Source organism: Apodemus sylvaticus, chromosome 11 (genome assembly GCF_947179515.1).
Source record: "Apodemus sylvaticus chromosome 11, mApoSyl1.1, whole genome shotgun sequence".
Classification (NCBI taxonomy): domain Eukaryota; kingdom Metazoa; phylum Chordata; class Mammalia; order Rodentia; family Muridae; genus Apodemus; species Apodemus sylvaticus.
Genome location: NC_067482.1, coordinates 15,689,042 through 15,706,843, shown reverse-complemented (window position 1 = coordinate 15,706,843; position 17,802 = coordinate 15,689,042). Strand labels below are relative to the sequence as shown.

General features: G+C 42.5%; 1 protein-coding gene across 1 annotated transcript; it reads right to left on the bottom strand.

Annotated features, from left to right (window-relative positions):
• Positions 1–6,084: 6,084 nt before the first annotated feature.
• LOC127696318 (PRAME family member 8-like) lies at positions 6,085–8,775 on the bottom strand. The gene is given in 4 exon segments (XM_052198898.1): positions 6,085–6,652; positions 7,448–8,038; positions 8,488–8,576; positions 8,578–8,775. Coding segments are annotated over 4 exon segments (1,446 nt in total).
• Between the last annotated feature and the right edge of the window lie 9,027 nt (positions 8,776–17,802).

The following is a 17,802-nucleotide window of genomic DNA, read 5'->3' as shown; positions in this document are numbered from 1 at the left end:
AGTACAGAACAGCATGAGAGCTGATCCAGGAAGGTGGTGAAATAAAGCTTCAGGAGACTGAAGAAGGATGGCTCCAAACTGACTCTACCTAGCCGACACAATGTGATTCTGTCTCTCCCAACCAAATACCAATAATTGTAGCTCAGTGGTAAGTAGGCAGCTCAGTCTCTCGTCCTAGTTTTCATGAATGAAACCCAGTGAAGGTTCTAATCCCGTTGGTCAAGAGAAAACAGGTTTCTCCAAAGAGCTAAGGATGTCTCTTGGGAAAAGCAAGGAGAAATCCATACTGGAAAGAAAGAATTTCAGTGTAAATTGGGTCCAAGGTAAAAGAGACATTGAGCTGGATGGCACTGATGCACAGGGAATTATGGAGCCTAGGGGCTACCACTGAGCTTGATAAGTTACTCAGCACTATAGTTCTTAATGGAAGAGTTAAAAGTACCTCTGGTCAAAGATAAAGATAATGACTCATTTTTACTGAGCCTGATAAATTTCCAGCCTTAGACACAATGTAGGCTTTTGCCAAAACACCCAAGGGTGGGAAAGGGGCTTTGTTCAGGTCCAGGCTTTGTACTCAGTGGGAGGGAATAGATTCCAGATCCTATTATATTCCTGCAAGCTTATTTGGAGCGATTTTCGGTGATTGACCTGTGTCCCTCTGCGGAGCATGTCCTGGGTGTCCTTGAAGAAGTTCATGCAAAGGGTGGGGCACAGTAGATTCTTATGTTTAGTCTGCATGGTTTCTCCAAAGTGCTAGGAGCCCTGTCCTGGTGACTTTGGCCTTCTGTTGCATGATTGTCAGAGTAGGAGGTTGGGGAGCCTGGCAGGTTTTCTTGTTTTGGTTTCTTGTTTGTTTGTTTATGTGACTTCTGCCCTTGAGGGTTTCCTCTGGACTTGCCTGAGGATGTGATCCTGCTGCTAAGCCCTGTTCTTTCTCTGGCCAACATACTCCAGCCCCTTTGCTGATCTGGTGCTCTGAGATATTATTCTGGTAGCTTGCTGCCCTCTAGCACCAATGAATGTGTAGCAGCTGCTTCACAGTTGTGACCTTAGAATATAGCCACTCACATCTTCCTTGCACACACAATTCCTTTCTGTTGTCACCCCTGAGCTACACCTGTAGGAACTTGGAAGGAACATTATGTGACTCAGAACACCTGTTTGCTGCCCAAAGCTGTGAGCTACCATTAACTTCCTTGATTGTCAATTGGATTTAACAGGCAGAAGCCACAGACTACAGGCTTGGAATCCAGTGGAACTTCTGAGAATGGCTTCTCCCAACATTTTCTTCAGAAATTTGGCTATCACGGGACACTGGCAACAATTAGGCTTGATCCTCAACCTGTGAATATCTGGTAACTTTCTTCCAGAAGTGCCTAGTGAGTAATCTCAGGGGCAGGCTTGCCAGTTCTAAGGTTGTGAAGAAACTGTCCTTAAGACTGGGGCTCACCTTAACGAGTCACTTGCCTTCTCCATGTTGCCGGTGCTCTCATAATCAAGAGTGATACAGCTAACAACCTTCAAGTTTCTAGGACTGTACTATATTACTTCTCACATTTGGATACTGAGATCCTTTCCTGTATTGAACCCCAGCTCTAATTTTATGGCTGCCTAGATAAAAGAGTTTCCATCTATAACCTAGGCTACATGCAAAGTAAAGAGTCCATACCTCTGCATCCTTGTGTGGTAAGAGCCTGTTACCTGTCTAGCTCCTGTCTTGTTGGCTTATCTGTAGACTATGTGCCAAGCTGATCCTTGATCATGTTTACCTCATATTTACTGAATGTATGGTTCAGCAGTTAAGAGCACTGGGAATACAGGACACAGAAGCTGCAACATATAAGCAGGCAAATGAACCGGATGTATTCGTTAGAGAATCCAGTACTCTAAAATGCTCAGTTATATCTCCATCCCCTTTACATTGCCTTTCCTTTACTGAAAATAATTTTTTCATAAAATGTCTTGTAACATAATGAGAATGAAGGAGAAGGCCCTGGTCCTGGAAAGGCTCAATACAGCAGTGTAGGGGAATATCAGGACAAGGATAAAGGAGGCGTTCGATTGGGGAACAGGGGGAGGGAAGAGGTCTAATGGGACTTTTGGGAGGGGGTGATCCAGGCAAGGAGAAAACATTTGAAATGTAAATAAAGGCCAGACAATGATGGAGCACACCTTTAATCCCAGGACCTGGGAGGCAGAGGCAGGCAGATTTCTGAGTTCTTGGCCAGCCTGGTCTTCAGAGTGCATTCCAGGACAGCCATGGCTCTACAAAGAAACCCTGTCTTGAAAAAAACAAATCCAAAGCCCTCCCCCCAAAAGAAATGTAAATAAAGAATACATCTAATTTTAAAAAAAGAAAAGAAAAGAGAGGAAAAAGAAAAAAATGTGCAGTGGGCAGAGAGTAAAATAAAATAAATATAAACTTAGCTATTTATATATGTAGCATGATGTCTGACTGAAACAACATTGTTTGAATAATTTACATATGTTAATTATCAGGTATAAGTATATACTAACAGTAGCCACAAAGCTTCACAATCCTCATTACATTAATGTATATCAAAATTAGCATATTTAATGATTTTTAGTGTAAATATGAGGCTTAAGAAAACATGTTGCTACCATATTTCAGATAGAATGTGTTTCTATTTAGTTTGCAGTAGGCAACATTTAACTGTGAAACATATCTAGCTCCCTATCTATCATTTCTTTGGGTTTTCATTAATTCATTTGTGTATTTGCTTTACCACCTGATCACATCCTGAAGTTGCTTTCTTCCCATACCTACCCTGTGACTCTTTCCCCCTCATTTCCTGCTCCCATTCTCCCCAGAGAAGAAGAGGCACACATGCCCTACCCCCAGCAGTTTCCATAATGCCCTGGCACACCAATTTATATCAGCTCTAAATATATCCGTGCCCACTGGGGCCAGACAAGGAAGCCCAGCTAGGGGAAAAGTTTCCCATGGAAGTACATGAAGTTGAATAAGAGAAACCCTGCTGTCTGGTTTTTATGAGACATGCAATAAGCCCAAGATTCGCATCTGGTCCATATGTCCATGGAGCCTAGGTCTAGACCTTGCATGCTCTTTGATGGTGGGTGGTTCAGTCTCTGATAAACCCCAGTGAGTCCAGGAAACTTGGTTCTCTTGATCTCCTTGTGGTAAATTGACACCTTCTGACTCCCTCAATCCTCCTTTTGACTTTTCCCCAACTCTCTCTGAATTCTGCCTAATGTTTTGCTGTGCATATCCTTCTGGTGCCACCAGATGCTGGATGAAGATTCTTGTATGACAGTTATGCTAGGATTCTGTTCTTAAGCACAACCAAGTATCATCAAGAGTGTCAGACTTTGGCTTTCTGACATGGGTTAATCCTCATGTTTCTCCAGTCTATAGTTGGCTATTCTTTCAAACTCAGCTCCAGGTTTATACCTGCACATATTGTAGGCAGGGAAAATTTTAGATGGAAGGTTTTGTTGGTGGGTTGGTGTTACCTTCCCCCCACTGGAAATCCTGCCTGACTACAGGAAGTGGCCACTTTCAGTCTCCCTATCCCCAGCTCCTGAGTTTCCAGCCAAGGTCACTCCCATATACTCCCAGGAGCCTGCCCCATCCTGTGTGTCTGTCTTGTACCTGAGATGCCCCCAAATGGATTGTATTTCTCTCTCCCAGCACAGTGGAGGCGGCTCCTCCCAACACACTTGATTTCCATACCTCTCTTTGTGTCCCATACCAGAGCCCATACAGTTCCCTCTGATCAACCACTAGTAATATACATTCTATTTACCTTACCTAGTGAGATTCAATCATCTTACCTAGGGCCCTAATCTTACTTAGTTTCTTTGAGTGTTTGGATTGTAGCATGCTTTTCCATTAGTCTATGGCTAATATCCATGTATTAGTGAGTACATAGCATGCACATTCTTCTGGGTCACAATGACCTCACTAAGAATGGATATTTTCGAGTTCTATCTATTTGCCTGAAAAGTGCATTATAATCCTTATTTTTAATATATGATTAGTATTCCATGACAGAAATGTACATGATTTTCCTTATCCACTCTTCAGTGAGAGACAGGTGGTGTGCTAACATTTTCTGATTATTATGAATAAAGGTGCTATGAATGAAGTTGAGCAAGTGTTCTTGTGCTATGGCAGAAGAAGTTTTGAGTTTATGGCCAGGAATTGTATAACTGGGCCTTGAAGTAAAATTATTTGTGATAATCACCCAGCATGATTTCCAAATATGGTGTGCAAATTTACACACTCACCAGAAATGCAAGATTGTCTCCCTTGCTCCAAATCCTCACCTGCATGTGCGCTCATTTCAGTTTTTATCCTAGCCATGCTCATGTGTATAGGAAGGAATCTCAGACTCCTTACAATTTGCATTTTCCTAGGAATGTTGGATATTTCCTTAAGTATATCCTGGCAATTAGAGCTTTCCTGTTGAAAATTCTTTGTTGAATTCTGTACTCCTTTTTTTTTTAAATGGAGTATTGGGTTTTTGATGTCTAATTTCTTGAGGTATTTACATTGTTTGATATCAACCCTCTGTCGAATGTACAGCTGGTGAAGATATTTTTGCCATTATTTAGGGTACTGTTTTGACCTACTGATGCTGTATTTGCCTTACTGAGGATTTCTACTTTCTTGAGGTCACACTTGAAAAGTTTTGGTCTTAGTGCCTGATCTATGGGTGTTCTGTTCAGGAAGTGTCACCTTTTACAATGAGTTCAAGAGCCCTGACATTATTAATGATATTCTCTAAATAGAATCCTAGAATAACTATCTTTTGAGAGGTTTCACCCAGCCACTGACCAAAACAGATGCAGAGACCCACAGACAAATATTAGACAAAGTTCAGGGAATCTTGTGGAAGACTAGAGGGAATATTGAAGGAGTCAGAGAGTTCACGGACACCAGAAGAAAACCTACAGAATCAACCAACCTAGTCTCATAAGGGCTCAAGGAGATTGAACCATTGGAGCCCAACACTAGCTGGCTGCTGCTCAACAACTAAGCTCAATTAATACACCTGAAACTTCACATATTCTCTTCACAGTGTGCTGTAGGGGAAAATCATTGGAGACACACACAACTCAAGCAACCTCAGTTTAATAAATTAGTTCATTTTGTGAAATATTTGTGAAATGGAGGGCTTTTTAAGACTTTTTCATTTTGGTGTATATGCATGTGTATTGTGCATAATGTGTAAAAGCCAGGATCCACAGATATCTGAAGAGATGGACCTAGCACCTGAAGCTAGAGTTCCAGCTGGAGGCATCTGATGATAAAAGTGCTGAAACCAAACTTTGGCCCTCTTTTCTAGCAAAATGTACTATTAAAACAGGAGTTACCTCCTTTAATACGTGGTGTTTGGCTTCTTTGATTGGTTGTCTGTCTGTAGAGCATGAAAGGAGTTTGCTGTGGGCAAGCATGGAGCAAGTTCAAAGGTTCAAAGCAACAAGGCCTGTGAAGTTGAATAGCAGGCAGGGAGAGGAGGGATGGGAAGGAATAAAAAAGAAGTGTGAGAGACATGTAGGCTGTTCTTATGAATTCTTCTTCAGCACATGCTAACCTAGAGATCCATATGTGAATCACCTTAGCTTATAACATTATCCATGTACCCAGGATTTTGAATCATTACATGTCTGGCATCCATGTGTTCATTTTGACCCTCTCCAGAGGGTATTTGTTGCAGAATGATTAAAGGTAGATACTTTATGCTAGTTACACACCAGGAATGACATCTAAAAATAGAAGCCTGGTTCTGTTTATTGACATGACATTACAGTTCAGAGCAAAAGTTGGCAAGTCCATTACAAAGCATCTCTTAATCTGTCCCGGCAGAAGTCACTCAAAACAGCCAAGTTGTCATCCTGACTCCACAAGTCCTCTGTTCACACAGTCCAACAGATTGTTTCCCATGCCAAGCTCAGCTTCCAGGATCTCAGTTCTTGTACAGTCTTTTGTTTCCAAGCATGTATAAAGTGTCTGAAGTCACAGTCTCTGACCACCATGCATGAGAGATGTGTCCCAGTCCTGTCCGTTATTCACATCAGGAAGTCCTGTATCCATGCTCAGTGCGAGCAAAAACAAAATCTCGCACCTTGGCCATAGACACAGCGCTCACCACATTTAGGACAATTATCTGTAGCAAAGGAGATGTTCTTGGGCTGCCTTATTGCCCTGAGAGTTTCCAGGAGCTGCAGACAAAGTTGGGCAAATCTTACTCTGGAGACATGAGCCAACCTATCATAGCACTCCAGAGGGGCAGGGTATTGTTCCACATTCATCTTGCTCCAGTTGACTGTGTGCTCCAAAAGGTCCTTGAGGATGGGCATGGAGAAGCAATTGTTGCAGAAGTTGATCTTGGTGAGCTGAGAGCAATGTGTGAGGGCAGGTAGGAGGGCAATGAGCTGGGAGTCCTTCATCCTACATCCCTGAAAATCCATAGTTTCTAGAGTATCTGCCACTTTTTGGAGGAGACATTTCATAGGCATCAGATCCAAATCTGTTAGAACCACACCTCTCATTTCCAGATGTTTTAGCTGAAAGACACTCTGGCAGTGGGAGAAGGAATCCAAGTCTGACTGTGAAAGTTGGTAGTGAGTGACAGAAAGGGAGCTCAGTGGCGTCATCAGGTGCCTAGAGATGAAGGGGACGAGAGGGTTAGTTCTGGCAAATGGTGATGGAGAGCATGGGGTGGGCTTTTCAATGTCTTAGAAGGGAACAGGGACCCCAAGCTGAGTGTGAGCAAATGATCACAGATATTATCTGAGATGCTTCCTTTTGGAATCAGCTTAGTGAAGTCAAACCCACACTTGATCTGCTGGCCATAGTATCAAGCAGAAAACCATTATACCCTATAAAACCCAGGATACCAAGGAGGAAGTTTCATGCCAGGAGAGTCCTGACAGGATCTAAGGACATGACCTGTGGCCTCAGTCAATGCTGCATTGCACCCTGACCTCTCCACAGTCACTCATGCTATCATGCAGATGCCCACACTCCCTCTTGTCTCATGCACTCAGCCCTACTGAGGGTCAAGCATTTCACTCACGGAGAAGTAGGGGGAGAGGGAAGGCTGTGCCCACAGATCTAAGCAGACAGCTCACCTTCTCACATTGCTGCTGAGTCCCTCAAGATCTAAGTACATTCAACTCTTCCTGTCCCCTTATTGATGGATTGTTTGCCTATGATTCCATGAAGAATTTCCAGCCCTCCTGACCATATCTGACCTACTCCTTATGTCCCTTTTGTCCTCTGCTTCAGGAATGCTCATTTAAGACTTGGAATCACTACACATTACTTACATATTCTAAGGAGCCCCTAAATGTTTGTTCCCAGTGACTGACAGACAGGCACTCTGGACCACTAATCTTTAAAATGGAAGAGGAAAATTTGCTCTGCTAGCTGACCCAGTCCTCCATCCTTGCTCACCTGAGGACCTGATTCATGTGGTCTTTGAGGAAATGGACACCACTCATGGAGAGATGCTGGAGACAATTGAATTTGGAGAAGACAGATATGAACTCCTGGATATACTGCTCTTCTCTGTCTCCTGTCCTATTGGCAATCTTGAAGACGTTCTTGTAGAGGGGTGCCAGGAAGAGTTTGCAAAGATTTCTCATCTGCCCAAAGCAGGAAGCAAATTCGGCCAGCTTGTACAAATTCCACTGAGTGTTCAGTTCCAATTCCTCAATATGCTCTGGATGAAATATATTCAAGATCTTGCTGATAAAGTCCATGGGCATAGCCCAGATCTTCATCTTTGCACAACACAAATGTAGGGAGTCCTTTCTCTGCTGGGCCCACTTCAAGAAGGCTGCTTGTGCTTCATCAAGGCGTGGCCTGAGGCACAACTCAGCTACCACCTTCAGCTGCCTCCTCACTGCATATCTGGGAAGGACCTTCACTACTGGCTTCTCATCCAAGGGCTCTGAAGAACAGCTATCGTCCTCTGTACCAGCCCATATGTTCCAAAAGGCATGGTGCACATTCCTCAGGTCCAGAACCTGAAGTTTTCCCCTGCTGAGGGTGAACACATGTCAAGTATCAGCAGCCGCGATGACCCTCAGTAAGGTTTCACTAAGTGACTCTATAGTGAAATACCCCTCAGCCTGCCAAGCTGTATATTTTTTAAACAACAGTGCAATGTGCACACATGCATGCTGCACAATTTTCTCTGAGCTGCATGTGTGGCCCTGACCACTTTCCTTCCTCTAAGTTACTCATTATTTCTCCCTATTCCCGTTATTAATGGTTTTAGGAATGGCAGGGATAGATAGGCACATTCTACTGTGAGGCTGCTTGGATCAAAGCCCTAATCCACTGATAACTGTCCTTAGTCCAAGCACACAATAGCTATGAGGTTCCTGAATCACTGTCTGGTGATCCCATCAGAAGCCATTCGCAATGACCCCACAATCTCTACTGTGTACCCCACATGGTCTCTTATATAATACTTGACCTTTGCTCACCTGGGGTGAAACCCTTTAGTCAGTCGCATGTCTATTCCATCTAGCACAGCTTGCAACATTTCCAGTTTAGGCGTCTTCATCAATGCCCCCCACAGGGAGACAGGGGAAAGGCCAGGCTGCCAACATTGCCTTTATGAGCTTGGTTTGTCTGCCACTGAAAGCCTCCTTGAACAGTGCTGGGAAGAGTACAGAGGGGAGATCCTCCAGAGAGGATATGGCCAAAGCCTCATCTCTCACCAGAGACTGAATTGCCAGCTTCTTGAGTGTGGCTGCGGTCTGAATACTCATCTTCTAAAGTCTCGAGTCAAAAGACTCCTGCCAAGAAGTCAGAAAGGAATACACGTTCAAGACAAACTTAATTCAACTTCCTCAACATTATATCAACCACTAAGCTTCTGAGCTAATGCTCTAACAGTAACAGAGAAATCAATTTGCCTGTTTAACCTAAACTGGTAGTGGAAAGAGAGGCTCCCACAATGATAATGTGGAAGTCTTTATATCAAGCAAATATTCACATAATTGTCAGATCAAAATATTTTATGTAGGACCCTTTCTCAAAAACAAAATAAAATATCTCAAACCTATGCAAACAAAAAGAAACCGAGGAAACAAACATACCAATGTAAATCCATGAGTTATGGATCAAGATTAATTCCCAGAAAACAGAATGACTTCAGTGCATTTCTACAAGATTGAATCTTACCTGTGTCTGGGAAGTAGAATATGTCCACAGAGCAAACTTGTGTGTAAAAGAGGCAATGGAAAAGCTAAGGCAAAACACATGAGTAAATCACATGTGTCATTTCACCTATATGATGTGGAAGGATATCAAAGGTACCTGGCTTACAGGTCTACAGTGTAATCCAGGGTCTCACAAAAAAATAAAGACCATTACAGTGAAGGGGAAACATGAAGGAGCATTTTAATCAGATTGTCTGATTTGGAGCTTACCTGGAGGCACATGGCCAGCTCAAAGAGAGTTGGAACAACATACAGAATCCTTGTCTCAAACAGTTATATCAGGCAAAGTAATGGAATATATACACAAGCTATCATGGGATATTATTGGTGATGAGGCTAAAATTTCATTTGCAATGAAACCCAAGATCCTCAACAGGTTCCTCCTAAGGAGTCTGAATTTCTCTATATCAAACTGCATGACCCAAGGAAAAAAAAATGGTTTACATACCAGTTGAGCAATGCAGATATATTGCCAAATCCCAGCCGAATCAGGGAGTTTTCTAAGATGCAAGCCTCTGACTGTGATATGTGGCTCCATGGAAGCCTTTATATACATCTCTGCTTGCCCCTCCCTATTGTAGCCACACCCTTCAAACCCAAACCGGAATTGGATTTCCCGGTTTAATCTCCACCCTTTAAATTATAGATCAAAGTTGTAATCATTTCACTCATTGAATCAGAAGGACTTGTGATAACAAATTTCCCACTCATCGTCATTCACACACACAAACACACCCAAAAGTTTCTTGGATAAATAAAAAACATTCCATTTGTTAATACACCGTACAACACCATGTGGGTACATTTATTCCTTCATTTGCATAAGATCTATTCAGTTTTCAAGTTGTACCAGTGACCATGTCATGCTCTGAATCCAAGGTTGTTTTAGAGGTCCAATTCTAGGAATCCTTCAGCCTCAGAAACCTTCTTATGGCTAGGATTATTGTTATGAATAACTATTTCTTGTTTGATTTTATTCATGTGACCAGAGTTTGCATCAGGTAAGGGTTTAATCGGTTTTTGATGAGAGACAGGACATAATTGGAAGATATTCTTTTTCACTGGATTTGGAACAGATTGCTATATCAGAGACAGGACTATACATTGAAGCTCAAGGAATGAAGTGGATGCTCGGTCAATAAATTTCAGCATCAACCACTCTAGAGGTGGTGCCGGAGCATAGCTTGACCCCATTACTATACTAGCCAGGGTTCTGCATGTACTCAGATGGTCGGGAGCTACCCCACATACAGGAATTCTACCTACAACTCTCTTTGCAGCAGACAAGATGGGGCATGCAGCAAGGATGCTGGCACATCCCTGAGATAGGATGCTCAGTTCATGGTCATGTTCATCTAAATTGTAAGCCGTAGTATTGTGTGATCTCTACAAAGCCTGCTTCCTAAATGGACGAAAGCAAACAGAAAAAGGAGGGTGTGAGGGAGATGGTGCCCTTGGCTCCCAAGGAAGCAGAGAGTAAGTCAACTAGGATCAGCCAAAAAACCTTCCTCAAGGAGATGTAATCTAGAGTGGGACGTGGGCTGAAGGGTTGCTTTAGAAAGTGTGAGCACCTGTCAATCTTCTATTCCTATCATCCATGTGGTGGCTTGAAATGATCTGTGATTACAGTTCCAGCCAACCTGAAACCTCATTCTGACCTGCTAGGGCAGCAGGCCTGTGAGGGTTATCCATTCCTATTTGTACACAAGCACCACTCCCCATAAAATCAATCATCTTAAAACAGCAGCTCTATCTTGGGTTTTGTGGCACACACCTTTAATCCATCCCCTCAGGAGTCCAAGGTTGACTGGGTCAGTGAGTTCAAGGCTACCCTCATCTAAATAAATAATTCAAAAACCAGTAAAGCCTATGTAGTGAGGATCTGTCTTATAATTAAACCAGAGCTGAGCAGGGTAGCACAGACCTAAATCTCAAGAGAGGCAGGGGCACCTTTGATGTTGAGGCCAAACTGGACCACAGAGTAGCTTATGGGACATCTAGGGCTCTTAAACAATGAAACCCTGCCCCAAAACAACAAAACAAAGAAACACATAAACAAAGTGTAGTTTACTAGATGGCGCAGGTACAATTCTTAAAACTAGCATTAGGGAGGTAGTAGCAGGTGAACGACTAAGGTCAAGGTCAGCATGTTGTTCAGACTGAGTTCAGGAAGAAGGAGACATGTTAAACAGACCATCACTTTCAAAAACCAACCAAATAACCAAACAACCAAACAACCCAAAACCAGACAAGCAATCAAGCAAAGCAAAAATTACCCAAAACACAATTCTAAAAGAAAATCCTCCAGAGAGCTTAAGGTCCAGTCAGATGGCCCAAAGAGCAATAGCACTTGCTGCCCAAGTAAGTGCTGAGTTCAGTAATGGGGCCCTTGGATGGAAGGAGAGAAACCACTGCAGTTTTGAGTCCTCCCCCATCTACACGCATGCTCTGCTGCTGGTACACCAATACGCAAATGAAGCAAGACAGTTATCAAGTACAGAACAGCATGAGAGCTGATCCAGGAAGGTGGTGAAAGAAAGCTTCAGGAGACTGAAGAAGGATGGCTCCAAACTGACTCTAACCTAGCCGACATAATGTGATTCTGTCTCACCCAACCAAATACCAATAATTGTAGCTCAGTGGTAAATAGGCAGCTCAGTCTCTTGTCCTAGTTTTCATGAATGAAACCCAGTGAAGGTTCTAATCCCGTTGGTCAAGAGAAAACAGGTTTCTCCAAAGAGCTAAGGATGTCTCTTGGGAAAAGCAAGGAGAAATCCATACTGGAAAGAAAGAATTTCAGTGTAAATTGGGTCCAAGGTAAAAGAGACATTGAGCTGGATGGCACTGATGCACAGGGAATTATGGAGCCTAGGGGCTACCACTGACCTTGATAAGTTACTCAGCACTATAGTTCTTAATGGAAGAGTTAAAAGTACCTCTGGTCAAAGATAAAGATAATGACTCATTTTTACTGAGCCTGATAAATTTCCAGCCTTAGACACAATGTAGGCTTTTGCCAAAACACCCAAGGGTGGGAAAGGGGCTTTGTTCAGGTCCAGGCTTTGTACTCAGTGGGAGGGAATAGATTCCACATCCTATTATATTCCTGCAAGCTTATTTGGAGAGATTTTCTGTGATTGACCTGTGTCCCTCTGCGGAGCATGTCCTGGGTGCCCTTGGAGAAGTTCATGCAAAGAGTGGGGCACAGTAGATTCTTATGTTTGGTCTGCATGGTTTCTCCAAAGTGCTAGGAGCCCTGTCCTGGTGACTTTGACCTTCTGTTGCATGATTTTCAGAGTAGGAGGTTGGGGAGCCTGGCAGGTTTTCTTGTTTTGGTTTGTTTCTTGTTTGTTTGTTTATGTGACTTCTACCCTTGAGGGTTTCCTCTGGACTTGACTGAGGATGCGATCCTGCTGCTAAGCCCTGTTCTTTCTCTGGCCAACATACTCCAGCCGCTTTGCTGATCTGGTGCTCTGAGCTATTATTCTGGTAGCTTGCTGCCCTCTACCACCAATGAATGTGTAGCAGCTGCTTCACAGTTGTGACCTTAGAATTTAGCCAGTCACATCTTCCTTGCACACACAATTCCATTCTGTTGTCACCCCTGAGCTACACCTGTAGGAACTTGGAAGGAACATTGTGTGACTCAGAACACCTGTTTGCTGCCCACAGCTTTGAGCTGCCATTATCTTCCTTGATTGTCAATTGGATTTAATAGGAAGAAGCCACAGACTATAGGCTTGGAATCCAGTGGAACTTCTGAGAAAGGCTTCTCCCATCATTTTCTCCAGATATTTGGCTATCACAGGACACTGGCAACAAATATGCTTGATCCTCAACCTGTGAATATCTGGTATCTTTCTTCCAGATGTGCCTAGTGAGTAATCTCAGGGGCAGGCTTGCCAGTTCTAAGGTTGTGAAGAAACTGTCCTTAAGACTGGGGTTCACCTTAAAGAGTCACTGGCCTTCTCCATGTTGCAGGTGCTCTCATAATCAAGAGTGATACCGCTCACAACCTTCAAGTTTCTAGGACTGTACTATATTACTTCTCACATTTGGATACTGAGATCCTTTCCTGTATTGAACCCCAGCACTAATTTTATGGCTGCCTAGATAAAAGAGTTTCCATCTATAACCTAGGCTACATGCAAAGTAAAGAGTCCATAGCTCTGCATCCTTGTGTGGTAAGAGCCTTTTACCTGTCTAGCTCCTGTCTTGTTGGCTTATCTGTAGACTATGTGCCAAGCTGATCCTTTATCATGTTTACCTCATATTTACTGAATGTATGGTTCAGCAGTTAAGAGCACTGGGGATACAGGACACAGAAGCTGCAACATATAAGCAGGCAAATGAACCGGATGTATTCGTTAGAGAATCCAGTACTCTAAAATGCTCAGTTATATCTCCATCCCCTTTACATTGCTTTTCCTTTACTGAAAATAATTTTTTCATAAAATGAGTTGTAACCCAAGGAGAATGAAGGAGAAGGCCCTGGTCCTGGAAAAGCTCAATACAGCAGTGTAGGGAAATATCAGGAAGAGGAAAAAGAGGGGTTCGATTGGGGAACAGGGGGAGGGAAGAGGTCTAATGGGACTTTTGGGAGGGGGTAATCTAGGCAAGGAGAAAACATTTGAAATGTAAATAAAGGCCAGACAATGATGGAGCACACCTTTAATCCCAGGACCTGGGAGGCAGAGGCAGGCAGATTTCTGATTTCTTGGCCAGCCTGGTCTTCAGAGTGCATTCCAGGACAGCCATGGCTCTACAAAGAAACCCTGTCTTGAAAAAAACAAATCCAAAGCCCATCCCCAAAAAGAAATGTAAATAAAGAATACATGTAATTTTAAAAAAAGAAAAGAAAAGAGATGAAAAAGAAAAAATGTGCAGTGGGCAGAGAGTAAAATAAAATAAATATAACCTTAGCTATTTGTATATGTAGCATGATGTTTGAAACAACATTGTTTGAATAATTTACATATGTTAATTATCAGGTATAAGTATATAATAACAGTAGCCCCAAAGCTTCACAATCCTCATTACTTTGCTGTATATCACAATTAGCATATTTAATGATTTTTAGTGTAAATAAGAGGCTTAATAAAACATGTTGCTACCATATTTCAGATAGAATGTGTTTCTATTTAGTTTGCAGTAGGCAACATTTAACTGTGAAACATATCTAGCTCCCTATCTATCATTTCTTTGGGTTTTCATTAATTCATTTGTGTATTCGCTTTACCACCTGATCACATCCTGAAGTTGCTTTCTTCCCATACCTACCCTGTGACCCTTTCCCCCTCATTTCCTGCTCCCATTCTCTCCAGAGAAGAAGAGGCACACATGCCCTACCCCCAGCAGTTTCCACAGTGCCCTGGCACACCAATTTACATCAGCTCTAAATACATCTGTGCCCACTGGGGCCAGACAAGGAAGCCCAGCTAGGGGAAAAGTTTCCCATGGAAGTACATGAAGTTGAATAAGAGAAACCCTGCTGTCTGGTTTTTATGAGACATGCAATAAGCCCAAGATTCGCATCTGCTCCATATGTCCAGGGAGCCTAGGTCTAGACCTTGCATGCTCTTTGATGGTGGGTGGTTCAGTCTCTGATAAACCCCAGTGAGTCCAGGAAACTTGGTTCTCTTGATCTCCTTGTGGTAAATTGACACCATCTGACTCCCTCAATCCTCCTTTTGACTTTTCCCCAACTCTCTCTGAATTCTGCCTAATGTTTTGCTGTGCATATCCTTCTGGTGCCACCAGATGCTGGATGAAGATTCTTGTATGACAGTTATGCTAGGATTCTGTTCTTAAGCACAACCAAGTATCATCAAGAGTGTCAGAGTTTGGCTTTCTGACATGGGTTAATCCTCATGTTTCTCCAGTCTATAGTTGGCTATTCTTTCAAACTCAGCTCCAGGTTTATACCTGCACATATTGTAGGCAGGGAAAATTTTAGATGGAAGGTTTTGTTGGTGGGTTGGTGTTACCTTCCCCCCACTGGAAATCCTGCCTGACTACAGGAAGTGGCCACTTTCAGTCTCCCTATCACCAGCTCCTGAGTTTCCAGCCAAGGTCACTCCCATATACTCCCAGGAGCCTGCCCCATCCTGTGTGTCTGTCTTGTACCTGAGATGCCCCCAAATGGATTGTATTTCTCTCTCCCAGCACAGTGGAGGCGGCTCCTCCCAACACACTTGATTTCCATACCTCTCTTTGTGTCCCATACCAGCACCCATACAGTTCCCTCTGATCAACCACTAGTAATATAGATTCTATTTACCTTACCTAGTGAGATTCAATCATCTTACCTAGGGCCCTAATCTTACTTAGTTTCTTTGAGTGTTTGGATTGTAGCATGCTTTTCCATTAGTCTATGGCTAATATCCACGTATTAGTCAGTACATAGCATGCACATTCTTCTGGGTCACAATGACCTCACTAAGAATGGATATTTTCGAGTTCTATCTATTTGCCTGAAAATTGCATTATAATAATTATTTTTAATATATGATTAGTATTCCATGACAGAAATGTACATGATTTTCCTTATCCACTCTTCAGTGAGAGACAGGTGGTGTGCTAACATTTTCTGATTATTATGAATAAAGGTGCTATGAATGAAGTTGAGCAAGTGTTCTTGTGCTATGGCAGAAGAAGTTTTGAGTTTATGGCCAGGAATTGTATAACTGGGCCTTGAAGTAAAATTATTTGTGATAATCACCCAGTATGATTTCCAAATATGGTGTGCAAATTTACACACTCACCAGAAATGCAAGATTGTCTCCCTTGCTCCAAATCCTCACCTGCATGTGCGCTCATTTCAGTTTTTATCCTAGCCATGCTCATGTGTATAGGAAGGAATCTCAGACTTTTTTGAATTTGCATTTTCCTAGGAATGTTGGATATTTCCTTAAGTATATCCTGGCAATTAGAGCTTTCCTGTTGAAAATTCTTTGTTGAATTCTGTACTCCATTTTTTTTAAATGGAGTATTGGGTTTTTGATGTCTAATTTCTTGAGGTATTTACATTGTTTGATATCAACCCTCTGTCGAATGTACAGCTGGTGAAGATATTTTTGCCATTATTTAGGGTACTATTTTGACCTACTGATGCTGTATTTGCCTTACTGAGTATTTCTACTTTCTTGAGGTCACACTTGAAAAGTTTTGGTCTTAGTGCCTGATCTATGGGTGTTCTGTTCAGGAAGTGTCACCTTTTACAATGAGTTCAAGAGCCCTGACATTATTAATGATATTCTCTAAATAGAATCCTAGAATAACTATCTTTTGAGAGGTTTCACCCAGCCACTGACCAAACAGATGCAGAGACCCACAGACAAATCTTAGACAAAGTTCAGGGAATCTTGTGGAAGACTAGAGGGAATATTGAAGGAGTCAGAGAGTTCACGGACACCAGAAGAAAACCTACAGAATCAACCAACCTAGTCTCATAAGGGCTCAAGGAGATTGAACCATTGGAGCCCAACACTAGCTGGCTGCTGCTCAACAACTAAGCTCAATTAATACACCTGAAACTTCACATATTCTCTTCACAGTGTGCTGTAGGGGAAAATCATTGGAGACACACACAACTCAAGCAACTTCAGTTTAATAAATTAGTTCATTTTGTGAAATATTTGTGAAATGGAGGGCTTTTTAAGACTTTTTCATTTTGGTGTATATGCATATGTATTGTGCATAATGTGTAAAAGCCAGGATCCACAGATCTCTGAAGAGATGGACCTAGCACCTGAAGCTTGAGTTCCAGCTGGAGGCATCTGATGATAAAAGTGCTGAAACCAAACTTTGGCCCTCTTTTCTAGCAAAATGTACTATTAAAACAGGAGTCACCTCCTTTAATACGTGGGGTTTGGCTTCTTTGATTGGTTGTCTGTCTGTAGAGCATGAAAGGAGTTTGCTGTGGGCAAGCATGGAGCAAGTTCAAAGGTTCAAAGCAACAAGGCCTGTGAAGTTGAATAGCAGGCAGGGAGAGGAGGGATGGGAAGGAATAAAAAAGAAGTGTGAGAGACATGTAGGCTGTTCTTATGAATTCTTCTTCAGCACATGCTAACCTAGAGATCCATATGTGAATCACCTTAGCTTATAACATTATCCATGTACCCAGGATTTTGAATCATTACATGTCTGGCATCCATGTGTTCATTTTGACCCTCTCCAGAGGGTATTTGTTGCAGAATGATTAAAGGTAGATACTTTATGCTAGTTACACACCAGGAATGACATCTAAAAAAAGAACCCTGGTTCTGTTTATTGACATGACATTACAGTTCAGAACAAAAGTTGGCAAGTCCATTACAAAGCATCTCTTAATCTGTCCCGGCAGAAGTCACTCAAAACAGCCAAGTTGTCATCCTGACTCCACAAGTCCTCTGTTCACACAGTCCAACAGATTGTTTCCCATGCCAAGCTCAGCTTCCAGGATCTCAGTTCTTGTACTGTCTTTTGTTTCCCAGCATGTATAAGGTGTCTGAAGTCACAGTCTCTGACCACCATGCATGAGAGATGTGTCCCAGTCCTGTCTGTTATTCATATCAGGAAGTCCTGTATCCATGC